The 14,619-nt window shown below is 39.7% G+C and overlaps 1 protein-coding gene across 4 annotated transcripts in view; it reads right to left on the reverse strand.

Annotated features, from left to right (window-relative positions):
* Positions 1-14,619, reverse strand: part of LOC137137268 (NACHT and WD repeat domain-containing protein 2) — a 47,323-nt gene that overhangs the window by 24,268 nt on the left and 8,436 nt on the right. For all 4 annotated transcript variants that reach the window (XM_067523323.1, XM_067523320.1, XM_067523321.1 and 1 more), the window contains exon 3: positions 11,432-11,520. In XM_067523323.1, the coding sequence (XP_067379424.1) occupies positions 11,432-11,520 (89 nt within the window). The remainder of the gene's footprint in view (positions 1-11,431; positions 11,521-14,619) is intronic.

Here is a 14,619-nt window from a genome sequence, read left to right on the forward strand (position 1 = left end):
AAAGTTTCTCACTCATCTGCATTTAACATCTGAATTCAAAAACGCACTTTTACACCTTTCAACTGCAATAAGATCAAGTTGTCATAAATATTCACAGTCACTAACATGATATGAAAACTAAGATGAAAATGTTCCATCAGTGCGCCTAATCACAATATGAGAAATTATTATTCATAGATCAGTGTCTGAACTGTTTAAAGCCTTACACTGAATTGATTTTTAAATTTGCATTGATTAGAGCGTTGTACACTAAATGTTTCACAGCAGAACTAAACACCTGTCCACAGTGTCACAGTGTAATAAAGCCAGTCCTGACAATAAAAACTGTAACATCAATGATTACTACAAAAATGTGACCTTCCAAAAAATAACCTTCCAACAAGCACGTTAGCTTCACTGAATCACCACCACCAGCTTCTGAAACTGAAAACTCAATATGTCCCCCACTCAGGGTTAACAAACTCATGCTTTTCACCGAATGCCCCCTGCTCTGTGTGACTGTAAAGCACAACATTACTTTGAGAACGGCAGGGAGGAGTGAGTGAACACACACACACACACACACACACACGTGCAACCCAGCTACAGAGGGGGTCTCCCTCAACACATTTGTCACAATTTTTGGCAGCTGAGACAATTCCAACTGTAAACACGCCACAGGGGGAATCTCCCACTGGAAGACAGACGAGTGAGGAAACGCCTGTAAATGTGTTTGTGGCCCATGCTGCGCTGCTGGTAACTCGGGCTCGACAACAAGCCCTCGTACCAACAGCTTCTAGGGTCTCAGATGGTTTTAAGCCTGCTGGCCAGGGCCCCGGACATACAGTAGCTTACAATAAAAGATACATTGTGTCTAATGCTCCATGGAGGCTCAGGTTTCACTTCCCAAAATGCATATTGCACAATTGTTCTTCTCCTCTGCATCTTATTGAAATTACAGATTCTGCTGGTGTGTCTCTGTGATGACAGTGTTTGAGGAGTAAAAAGCAGGAGGTTTAGCAGGGGATGAGGTGAAGATGCAGTGATTCAGCGGCGAAGGCTGCTGTCTTGCTTCATGCTCTGGTGCTCACCAGACTACCTAGCTCAAATGAGTTCAGCCTGGCACAATGAATGACACATCCGCCGTGTGGCTTTGAACAGCAGTGACTGGCAGGCCTGTATAACTGGATGCCATGGAAATTGAGACTGTGGGACTTTACTTTGACAGTCTCGGGGATATTCGCCTCTCCCATTATTGGTGAGAGCAGCAGGAGGGCTGGAGCTACACCTCCGCTCATCTGCTAGATTGTTGTCGTGCACCTGCGAGCAGCTGTAGTACTGGGGGAAGGAGACAGCTGTCAACGAGCTGCATATATTTCCACAGCCTAGGACTGAAACTAACAGATTTTTTCATTAACAATCGATCCTGTTCGCCTTGACACCTTAAAAGAAAACTACTGCACGCTCACTGATGTGTGAATAAGGGCATTTTCACAGCTGAAAGCCCAAACCACATCCTGTCTTCATCGCCTATGGACTTCTTACAGTATGCATTTGAAAGTACTCGTAGTCTTTTTACCTTTGTGCCATTGCTCTCCAAACTCATAAAAACACGTTCTGGTATTTTTTTGTGTATTTTATTTTATTTTTTGAGTCCTTATTTCTCCCTCAGTCAAACTGCAATTAAACTTGACATCTCGTCCTCTCCCCAGGTCCTCGCAGAGCTAATTTTTCAATCTGTTCCTTTTCTATTGCTTAAAGTAGGACAACAGCTTGCCTCAACTTCCTGAAATTAGGACTGCAATTTCCAATCATATCAAACTGAGAAGTAAGAAGGTCCAGGCCAAACAAGGTAGGTGTGAAAATGGCTACCTTGTTTGGTCAAGACATATGAGCTGAGCCGTGTCTTTTTTTCGCCCTTTACCACTGAAAACCTTTAGTTTGGACATTTCTCCTGCACTCACCAGTCTGCTCTCTTCATGTTGGTCTGTTGTAAAAAACTCATTGTCTAGCTCATCAGTCACTGTGTATCAGTGTCACTAATCTGTTTCCAACCTCCAACACACATTTGGGAGACGACACTCGGCCTTGTGCTGACAAGCACCAGTGGGAGGGGGGAATGAAGTGAGATGAGCGCCCCTGATTATGCTAGATTTCTACAGGGTTTCAGCAGGTGATTGGGAAGATGCACAGTAATTAAAAGCTAAATGAAGACATTAGTCATGTCCGTCGATGTGTGCATGTGTTTGGGTAGGATATACTGATTAAATTTGCCCCATCGCCTGCTGTGCTCCACTGAAGTATGAAGGGATGAAGGAGAGAAGAGGAGGAAAGTCAGAAGAATGTTTATCCAAAATAGGCAAGGACACATCAGTGTGGTTAAGAGAGAAAGTGTTTGGACAGGGGATTGGTTAAGGAGGGTTTTTTTAATGAAGGAGGCACAGTAAGTGGAAGGCAGAGTGCTGTGGGACTGGATTTGGTTGGAACTGTTTCACAGCTTTCTTTGGTCTTTTTAAACCTCCCCTCTCTTTTTCTTTCAGCCAACTCTGTCTATGCTGTTTCTCTCTCTGATTACTTTCCCTCTCCCCCACTCTTCCTCTAAACTTTGTTAGTGGAGGGGGTGCTGCTTACATAAGAGCTGAAGAAGCTTCTGCTAAGCTGCTTTCTAATGCCCTTGGAAGGCGTTGCCCATGGCAGGTCAAATGCAGGAGAAGTCTTTTATATTTATTGAATGTTAGATTATTAGACTTTGGGATTATGCCAAACATGCCCAGGAAGAAAGGGCACAGAATCATGCGGGAAAAAGTTGGAAATAACCGCCAAAAGAAAGACTCTTGGGTAAAAAACAACAGTAAAAAATGTAATGACAACAACACAAACATATCTTAAACTCCCCACTAAAATTCTTTAGAACATGTAGTAAATCTCTAAAAATGTTTGATGAATACAGCTTTCATAGCGTTTGAGTAAAAGTGCAGGTTTCAGTACTAAATATGCAAACCACATATGAAATGTTTGCACTGATATGGGAAAAAACATTCATATGGGGAAATCATTTGGAGGGTTAAGTAGATTTAAGCTGTAATGTTCAATGTTTTACTGTTATCAATTGCCCGCGTGCTAAAATAAGATGTCAGTTTTCCATTAAATATATACAGTAACAGGGTCAATTCAGGTTTTCAATGATGAGTCTTGGGAAGTTTTACATTTACCTTATCGTGAAAAATCCACCAAACTCCACCACACTGGGGTATTCAGATCCTAGTGTTACAGAGATTGTAGCTGAACTATAACAAGGTTAAGGTTAAAAGTCAAAGTCATGAGATAATGAAATAACATGACTTATGAGGCACAAGGAAAGGGAGAAAACAGGTCTGTAGTAAAACTAACTAGGAAGCCACAATATCTACAACTTTTTAAAAATATATATTTGCTCCTTTTGAATTCAAGCAACATGTCCTACAAATGCTGTGGCAGGGGCACGTTAACCTATTTGCTTAATAACAATGTAAGTGCTTGAAAACTGGAGTCCAAATGCTTTAGTTTTGAAACTAAAACACTTTTTTTCTTGAGATAGGATTTCTGGTACTCAACAGTTTGGGGCCTGATTTTTCAGATTTTTGGCCTCATAATGCACCAAACATTTACTTGAGGCACGTCGCTTTAGCAACTGGACTGTTTTAGTAGAGAGGCATGCTGTTGTAATTCATGCAGAGGGTTGGCTTTGAGTTCCTCAAAAAGTCACTGGTGACCAGTGCTGGTGTGCTGTGCAGGAGTGAGCAAAGCTTGTGCACACTGCAAAGATCGAGTGTAGATTATAAACTATTCTCATTTTTCTTTGGCTAGTGACCTAAGTGACACTATTTGAATGTGAATTTGATCAAATGGTATCAGCATAGCTCTTTCTACACATACATATTGTCCTGCAACAAACGTTAACATACCAAATGTATTTTTAACTCAGTGAAAGTATATCAGAACGTTTACTTCTCCAGGCACATGGGCTGTTTTGCATTTTAACCGAGTATAAACCTGACAGCATGTACTTTACAAGTTAACCCTAATGGCCCAAATGCAGTTCGGGCACTTGGAAAACCAATTGCTCTGTGTCCCTTCTTTTCTCTAATCAGAGAAACACTGCCTGCAGTATATCATTTGGGTAACATCTCACTTTTTCAGGTGGAGAGTAAACTGCAGACAGTGTCTCTTAGTGAGTCTGGCCGTCAGGTATCAGAAATGAGCTAAGCTTGCCTAAGGGCTAGGAGAGAAAGAGTAGGGGTTACTGGAGGGTGGGAAACCAAATGGGAACTATTCTGCAGTTTAATTACTCTCAAGATCACTGATATTACTTTGGTATATTATTAACATCACAATATTCACAATCTTGTCTTAGTCAGTTTTACATTTATGGATAAAAAAAATTTGTTGAGACCAATCAATTCATTTACCAAACACAGGAATATATGAATATTTTCCAAGCGGTGCTGTTGACAACTGATGAACTTACTGTAAACATAGGTTTCGTGGTGACAGTAATAAGACATCTTCTTTACAGAACGGAGGATGTTATAAAAATACAGCCTGAAATGTCCTCTATTTGATTTTTGATTATATGTGCTGATTGCTGGTATCATTCCTGCAGAGGCAGTTGGCATGTTGATATGTTTGTGTGGAGAGTGAAACTACAGGACAGTGAATGGAGATGGTGGCCTGCTGCCAAATAGTGGGGAAAAAAACAGACTGAAAGACGAATGAGGGACGCAAAACGAGAAAAGAGGCAGCCAGGTAAAGAGATGGAAGAGTGACGAGTAAACAGGGTTCATGCCAAACATCTTGCTTTGAATTTTCCCTCTTTCAATTTTTTTTGTATAAATATATAGTCACGCTTGAGATTTCCCATCATAAAATGGATAAAACATGTTGTCAGTTAAAATTATTTAAGAGGATGTAAAAGGCTGAAACAAATGAATAAAATATAAAGAAGGTCAGTAAAAGCACTGTTTTCGGACAAGGCCAAATTGACAGGCATATTTTCCCTCCTTCAAACGTGCCAGTGTAACAGCTGACATGAAAAGGTGTTTTTTTTTTAAAAAATCATCATGAAATGTCCTCTCACCTCTCATCTCACTTCACATCTTCCTGCTTGCGTTCTGAGTTGTAAAAGACGTCTGAGTGACAACCGCTGAACAGTTTTGCACAGCTGTGGCCAGAAAACTTTCATTTCTAATTGCAATGTCAGTGTGTGCGAATGTGTGTGTGTGTGTGTGTGTGGTGTGTGTGTGTGTGATGTGTGTGTGATGGCCAGCGGGTTTGGCAACCATAGAGCGGTCTGGCCACATTATTAACAGAGCTGCTCTAAATAGCCTGAGATTCAGTTCAACTCCTGCGTGAGGGAGGAAATGATTGTATTGTAAAAAGATGATTTATGAGTGTAAGAAATGCAAGATGAGTTAAGATAATGGAGCTGGGTGTTACGCGCGCCTCTCGCCAGTGCACCTTCCCTCCAAATTAATGTTTATTAATGCATGTGTGTGTGTGCTCCCCAGTCGATGATGGCCAAAGCAGGCTCACCTGGAAAGCAGGGTCACTTGGAGGGTGAACAAGGAGCTGTCAGGTCCTAGGTTTCCCCTGTGTTTTGTTTCATTTGGTCGGGGCTCCCGTTTACCCTTGTTTTTTTTCTGTTTAAATTAAATTAGTTTGAATGTCTGCTCACAAGGGACAAGGCCGAAGGTCAAAACTGGATATGCGTGAAGTACGGGCCCTCAGGTGACACTGCATTATAAACAGGCATGATTGTTTATTAGACATCACTGCATGGGATCAGGAACACTTACAGAAATCACTGACTGTGAACACAGTTCACTGTGCAATTCACAAATGTTAAAGCTGGATCATGCAAAGAAGAAGCCATATGTGAACACGAACAGGGGCCAAAGCTCATTTAAAATGGTCTGAGGAAAAATGGAAGAGTGTTCTGTGGTCAAATGAATCGATATTTTAAATTCTTTTTGGAAACCATGGACATCATGTCTAAGAACTAAAGAGGAGAGGGACCATCGAGCTTGGTTTCAGCAAACAGTTGAAAAGCATTAGTGCCAATGGCCTGGGCAGCTGGAAAAGCACTATGAATGCTGAAAAGTACATTTCAGCTATGCACCCATCCAGATATTGTTTTTCAGGGGAGGCATATTTCAGCAGGACAATGCTAAACACATACTGCATCCATCACAGCAGCATGTCTTCGCATGAGAAGAGTCTGGGTGCTGAACTGGCCTTCCTGCAGTCCAGACCTTTCACCAACAGAAACATTTGGTGGATCATAAAACAAATAAAATCAAGCAACAAAATCCCAGGACTGTTGAGCAGCTAGAATCCTGAATCAGACAAGAATGGGACAACATTCCTCTGCTAAAACTCCAGCAACTGGTCACCTCACTTCCCAGACGTTTACAGACGGTTGGTGAACATCACCTTGTTCCAACTATTTTGAGAAGTGTTGCTGCCATCAAATTCAAAATTATCTAATATTTTCTATGACATGGTAAAATGTTTCAGTTCTATTGTCAAATATGGATTGATGAGGTTTGCTAATCATTTAATTGTTTTTATTTACGTTTTACACATTGTCCCAACTTTGTTTGAATTGAGTTTGTATATATAAAGTTTTAGATTTACAACTTTGTGAATCATCACAGGATAACATAGGGCTAATATGAATATATGAACAGTAACAGACATAATAACAGAATATGAAACATAACTCAAGCACTTATTAATGTTGTTCACGAAATAGTTGATTTTAAAAATATAACTCACTGACTTCATCTGAAAAAGAGCCCAATGACAGGCACTAAATTACACATTTGCAATTTCTTGTTTCACATTCATATTATTTTACATATGCCAATCAAATTACAATGCAATTAACCACACATTTGTTGATTTGTAATAATAATTACGGGGGATTTCTTCAAAGGTCCACAATTTTCATCCTGACATAAAAAACATATCTAGCTTATGTAAACTGATGTGCTCTTTGCAAATAAACAGTATCAACCAATGGGTTTGACCAAACTAAATGGAAACCAACAACGGCAGCAACAACATTCACGAACAATTAAAAAGCAGCCATAGACAAAAGAGCTTTCAATCTCTCTACTCAGGGTTTGGACCCAGTGTCAACAGCAATACAGAAGAGTGCTACCTATAGTGATTTGATTGCACATTCTGTACACTAGTGATTTGATACTGAATAATGGAGGTGATAACGAGCTTCATTTCAGCCCAAATTATAAATCAGATGGGGAATCCTCGAATCATCTATATACTGTCTTAGCGTGGCCAAAACCTCAATCACAAGCTAAAATAACTATGCTAAATGTCTAATCAATCAGCATCATATGCTTGATGACTGGATATCTTGTTTCCACTGAGTGAAGCTCACACACAGCAACAGTAATTTAGTGGGTTTGCTTCAAGAAAACATTGAGAAAACCCAGAGTAAAGCTGCATTTTGTCGGTCACCTCATTGGATTTTCTGCTGCATTTGTCGCTGTAAACATAAAAACTATGTCTTATCTCAAACCACAAAAATGTGTCTGTTTTGTGTGATTTTTTTAAAAAACAGCTGAGTGATGAAAGACAGAGGGAGAACAGACAACACAGGGATAGAAATGGTAAAAAAAAACACACACACAGACACACAGAACGGCTGTACAATGACTGAATCAGGGTGCATCCTTGGCCCCTGGGCTGGATTTCCACGTCCCCTTCCTTCCTCTTTTCTTCTCTCCATCTCCTGCGATCCCTCTCCATCCTCTTAAGGGAAGGTTCTGGATGGAAACTGAGTTAAGTGATGAGGGACCGGAGAGAATTGGGTTTCATCAGCTTGGCATATGTGTGTCAGTGTGCGCCAGAGGATGTGTGTGAGAAACAGTGTGTGTGTCTGTGTATGTGTGTGTGTGTGAGTGTGTATGTGAAAGAAGAGGTGGGATCACACATAAATTACAAATCAAAGCAAAACATGAACACACACCCAGAGAAATGAATGCACTCACGCTACAATATACCGTTCATAGAAATCACAGATGATTTAACACGTACAGTTATTCAGAACCAAAATGTTAATTCACAGGTACAAAGTGCTATCAAGCTCCAGTAAGCTGTGGGTCTGGCCAAGGTGGCAGTTGTCTATGGCGTGGGTGAGGATGAGGAGTGAGGGGGTTAGAGGAGGAGGAGGGAATAGTAAGTGAGTCATAGTGTTACCTTCTAGGCCTTCTGCATAATAATTTCAGCTCACGCTTCTTCACAGCGAGCTGAATCACCAGACAGACACGTGGCCACAAATACTGAAGCCAAAATGTCTCTGCCTGGACCTTTCTATCAATCACAAGCATGTGTGAGATGCTGAGATAGTTTGATGGGTTTGAAACTTTTATGTAAGTGATGCTTTTAATATTAGCTTGTTATTAGCTGTACATGCTAACAATCAAATGTATTTAACTGGCTGTAGGTGCAAGACAAACATCAAATTGTGAATCATTCATGCATTAAATTTATGGTGAACTGCCTTTGGTTTGATATTTCTTTGATGCTGTAGTGTTTGACAAATTATCCATTATATTAAGGTCTTTCTAGGAAACCATGCTTATCAGATTTGCAAAAGAAAATAAAACTATTGACTTAACAAAAAATGGCTTTGAATATGGCTTTTCTGTTGATGAAAGGCCTGGGCTGCCGGCAGGCCATTTCAACACCCGGACTCTTGTCCTGCGAAACCATGCTGTTGTGATGGATGCAGTATGTAGTTTTTGCTTTGTTTTGCTGAAATATGCAAGGCCTTCCCTGAGAGAGACGTTGTCTGGATTGGAGTATATGTTGCTCTAAAACCTCTAGGTGTTTTCAGTATTAATGGTGCCTTTCCAGATGTGTAAGCTGCCCACGCCATAGGCCCTACACCCCCATACCATCAGAGATGCAGGCATTCTAACTGTCTGTTGATATCAAGCTGGATGGTCCCTCTCCTCTTTAGTCCTCAGGACAAGGAATCCATGTAAAAAGAATTTCAGTAATTTGATTCATCTGACCAAAGAACAGTTTTCCATTTTGCCTCAGACCATTTTAAATGAGCTTTGGCCCAGAGAACATGGGAGTGTTTCTGGACTGTGTTCACATATGGCTTCTTCTTTGCATGATACACAACATTTGTGTATTGCACAGTGAACTGTGTTCACAGACAGTGATTTCTGGAAGTGTTCCTAATCCCATGCAGTGATGTCTAGCAGAGAATCATGACTGATTTTAATGCAGTGCTGCCTGAGGGCCCGAAGTGTACGCATATCCAGTTTTGACATTTGGCCTTATCCCTGGTGCATAGAGATTCCTCCTCACTCTCTGAATCTTTTGATAATATTATATACTGTAGATGGTGGGATCTTCAAAGTCTTCACAATTTTACATTGGGAAACATTTCTCTGGAATTATTCACTATTGTTTAGCACAGTTTTTCACAGATTGGTAAACATCTGTCCATCTTTACATTCGAGAGGCTCTGCCTCTTTGAAATGCTCCTTTTTTACCCAGACATGTTACTGACCTGTTGCCAATTAACCTAATTAGTTCTCAAATGTTCCTTCATTTGTTCTTGATTTTTGATAATTACTTTTCCAGCTTTTTGATTCCCCTCTTACAACTTTTTTTGCTGCCGTCAAATTCAAACTGAGCAAGTTTTTTCCATGAAATGGTAAAATGTCTCACTTTAACATCTGATATGTTGTTTATGTTCTATTGTGAATAAAATATGGTTTCATGAGATTTGCAACTCATTGCATTCTGTTTTTATTTATGTTTTCTTATCTTCCCAAATTTTCTAGAATTGGGGTTGCAGAAACAGTTTAAATTTTCTAAAAGGTATGGGTTTGTTTTTGTTTTGGCTTAGCAAGGGTTGTATTATGGTTTCATCCACATCACAAGTTGAGCATGTGGAAACCGATGTGTAAAGCGTTTACAGAAGTTGCTGCTTTATATGTTCACAGCAACAGTAGTACAGGATAAAAGCTGATCCCCGCACAAAATTATTTCATAAAAAACAAAAGAAAGCTGTCATTTCCTTCTGCCTAGTCGGAATGCAAAAGTCATGAATGCCTCCAGTTACATTTGTTCAGGAGTAAATCATTTTAAAAATGCACTGAACATATAAATATAAAACAATTGTAAGGCTGCTGTGTGATGATTTAACTCATTGCTGGTCCTCCAATTAGGCTACAATAGCATTATAACAAGCCTCTGGCCAGGATATATAAATTTTTTTACTCAACTTGCACACTTGTTACTGTTTTTTTCTGCACTAATATACTATTATCATGTGGTTCCATTTAATTTGCCTTGTCTTACAATTTGCACTGTTGTTACTGCATGAACAGTCATGTCTGTTGTACATAAGTCATCATTGCACAAAAAGCTGTACACAGTATACATTTCTATTCCAATTACTGCTATTATTATCTTGTTCATACTTTTTTAACTGCTTCTATTCTTATTCGCTGAGGACAGCAAAGGAAGAATTTAATTTTACATTAAAACATGTTTTCCTCACTGTGCACATGACAATAAACCCTGTGATCTGATTTAATTGATATGATTTTATAAGGGATTCCATCTGGCTGCCTGTAGAGCTTAGTAGTTTTTACAATATATATTACAGTTACACCTTAAGTGTATTTTTAGTTTTTATTAGTATTTTGTTTTTACTTATGATCCACTTAAAACATATTGGACATTCTTACATCACATATATAAGACAGAACCAGTTTTGATAATTGAAATCACACAAAAATCGGAACAAAATGCAATCCTCATGCACACAGAGAAAGTATTCTACCAGAGCCGTTATGTTAAGTCTCTGCTTGTAATCCAAACATCCTTAGTATGAAATGAAAATTAGTTGCTGATAGCCAGCTAACTTAAGCTTAGGAAACAATTCAGGGGTCACAAGATCCTGTTTTGGAAACACCTCTCCCCAAATCCTTCCGAGATCAATCTAAGACAGAATCTCCCTGATTTGAGGGCTCTCATGGATTTGTTAGCAATTGTTCCATGTACACTTATTTGCAATGCAAATGTCGATCAGTGGACACCACACAGAGAGTGAGGCAATTTTTTCCACAACAACAAAGGGAAAGCCCTCACATCATGCTGCCTTATCCACATGAAGGTTTATGCCAGCCTTCACTGATGGAGGCCTTATCTCTGCTGGCCTTCTGTCTGCTTAAAGGGACAAGGACCTCTGAGAGGCCCCTGCAGGCACTGGAGGGCGTGTAAGCCACAATGTAGTTTTGGAGGCACTTAACAATCAGAACTGGCAAACTATAGTTTTGGAAGCTTCAGTGCTGTGAGCCACAGGAAGGTGAGATGGAAAAAACTATATGAAACATGAAAGAAGGGAAACAGTTACCTGGAATTCAATCCCATAATTCTCCCTGCAGAAGTCTCGTAGTTTAGGGTAGACGTGTTCTTTCAGTGCATTCCTCTCTGCTTCTGTGTCTGAAAACAAAATTAAATTTGGAGGATTAAAGTAGCATGTACAAAAAAAAAAAGTGTCAATTAAGAGCAACATGGTTCATTGAGTTAAAGGAACAAAGAGTTTGAGGTTTGGGAAAATTCTCATTAATTTCCTTCTAAGATTTCAATAAAACCCCATTTACTTTTCACAAGCATCGAACCTAAACCTAGGGAACTATTAGCTTAGCTCAGCATAAAGTCTGGAACCTCAGTCTAATGTTCAGAAACACAAACCAGCATCCCCACATGCAAACTAAAATATAAACATGACAATTTGAGGGTTAGAGGAAATGTATGTGCTGTACAACCCTCGTTTTAGACTAGGATAACTCCCTTCTGGCTCCAGTGTTGTGCTGAACACAAAGACACACTACACAAAAGTGCGACTGATCGTGTTCAAAAGAAAGCAAGAGAAGGGAAATGACCTCGGCCTGACCTTTGTGTATGTTGACTATACAGAAAATCAAAGATCAAAAAATCAAAGTATTTTCCACCCTAATGATGTGTAGTTATTCATAAAATCATTAATTTCAGCCTAACAAGCAGGGTCACAATTGGTTTTTCCATTCAGATGTGGATGGATCACTGTAACAAGTTTAAATTTGGCAAAAGGCTTTGGATTTCAACACACCTGTGTGTGTGTGTGTGTGTGTGTGTTTGTGTGTGTGTGTTCGTGTGCATTTGTGTAAGTGTACCACAGTTGATTGATTTCCTTGATTTTTTTTTGCTTCCTAATTTTCACTTTAAAATTCAGAATCATTTTGGATTGTGACTAACAACTATTGTCATTATGTGTTTATCTGCTGGGTATTGTCTTGAATAATTAATTTGCAGTTTTGTCTAGAAAAGGTCAGAACATAAAAGAATATAGAATTAGCCAATGTTATAGTTAGGAAATTACAATTTGTGTTCAAAATAACAGCTTTACCTTTAATGTCGTGCAAACATTAAAGAAAGCACCATATATATGTATATCATTTTTAAATATGCTTTGCACACCAATTAAAAATATGAACACTTAGAGGAGCAAATGCAGACACACTGTTAAAGAATGCGAGATTATGCAGCATTACAGAGGCAGTGATCATATTGGAAAGTCGGAGCGTCACAGAGCGAGTGCCCACGGCTTGTTGTTGTGTCCCACTTTCTTTCTTCCTCTCCTCTCTTTTTCACTGTCTTCCAAATGGTTACTGTAATTTATTTGGACAGGCCCAGTCTCTTTCTCCCCCTCTTTTTTCTAAAGGGCTGGGGAAGGATAGTTAAAAAATGGAACATGCCCAATAGAGAGTGAAGTAAGTAGCCGACCCACACGTGCACGCACATGTGTACGCGGAGAACACACATGGTGGACAACACACAAACCCTTCAACTGCTAACCGTGTCATACACAGTGTGAGTAGAGGAGCCCACAGATTTACTGTGACGTATCTTTCTTTCATCTATCTTTAGTAAGGCTTTGGGCCATTACCGTACATGTATCTGCCCACAGCTACCAGAGCAAAATGTCAAATCAAAACTGAACGGCTGTAATGGCATGAAAATGAAATTAATGCCATCACTAGAGTGCTCTTCTTATTTCATCAGAAATGCATAACGGTGAAATATACAATATCTTACGGTCAAGCACCATAACCTCAAAACTCACAGTGTTTATAGAATTGAGACTAAACCTGCCTGTATATTCGGAAAAAGGTAGAAACCAAATGTACATCTTGCTCTACTGTGTCTCGATGTGACCTGACAGACTAAACTGTGTTGTTTGTATTGTGCTGATAACGGCAAGACACCTGTCTCTTTCTTTGTGTGGGATGATGATGAGTTGTGGCAGCCTGACGTATGTGTGTGTGTGTGTGTGTGTGTGTGTTGTCTATTGTGTACACCCCACATGCAAAGCAACAAAGACTGGATGTTACACTCACCCTCTTTCTCGCTGTGTGTGTGTCCCTGTCATGATCCGGCCCTTTAGAGCAAGTTCCTTTCTTAGACTTTTAGTTTGTAGCCCTTTTCCACCACTTCCTGTTCCCAGGTCACTTCTCTAGCTTCACTAATCATCACCCACCCCTCCCTATTTAGCCTCAGCTCTCCCCTCATTTTCCTGTCAGATCCTCGTCTTTTCTCCTAGATGGAACATTGTGCCTTCTGGTCTTCTGTCTTGTGCTGTCTGGACTAATGACTCTTATGTTTGGACCTTTTGATCTGATGTTTGGTAGTTGTGTTCCTCTAGCTCTGTTGTAGGAACAGTTAATTTGCTAATATTAGCCGTTCTAGATCTGTCTTGTATATCCACACTCCTGGTTATTTTTCATATCTTTTTCACATATATTTGTTTAGTGCCCACTTTTTAGTTGCTGTTTTTAACCAGTTTGCGTCTACGCTCTGCATTAGTTCTTTAGTTATCCTTGACCGGGTTTAAGTTTATCCTCCTTAGTTATTTCTGGTCCTGTTTTGTGTTTTCCCCAGATTCAGCTTTTTGTATGCTTTCTGTATTACCTTCTAAGACCAAGTCAGCTTTTCCCCTCACTCCTGGAGTGTTTTTTAGGTGGTTCTCCTGATATCCTCTGTTCTTTAATAAAGCTGTTAATTACTCACAACCTCATTCTCTGGTTTGCAGCCTTGTCCAGGCCATTCCCCAGTTTATGTATTTGTGTTCACGTGTGGATTCTGACTATTAAGTAGACGTTACTCCCTGAAGTTTGGTATTTGTTTTGAAAGCTTAGACTTACTGCACTAGTTTTATGTTGAATTTCTGTACATTAGTTTTGTGTTCATTTTCTGATTTAGATTCACCATTGCTAAGTTCCTTAGTGCCAGTTTCTACATCTTAATTAGTCACTTACAGTCTTTTGGCACACCTGTCTCCAGTCTACTTCTGGATTGAGTTTTATTTTGTTCTTTCTCTGGTGTCTCTGATTAAAGTTCTCTTATTTTACCACATTCCCTCTCACTGTGTTTACACTAGGGTCTGTTCTCATGCACAAATCCTGACAGTCCCTCTAGTTTTTCAATCTGTTTAATACAATAGCGCTGACCAATGTGTCTTTTCTTTCAGATATGTCCTGTCAGTGCAGTTTTTTTTCTTTC

This window comes from Channa argus, chromosome 12, assembly GCF_033026475.1.
Source record: "Channa argus isolate prfri chromosome 12, Channa argus male v1.0, whole genome shotgun sequence".
Classification (NCBI taxonomy): Eukaryota; Metazoa; Chordata; class Actinopteri; order Anabantiformes; family Channidae; genus Channa; species Channa argus.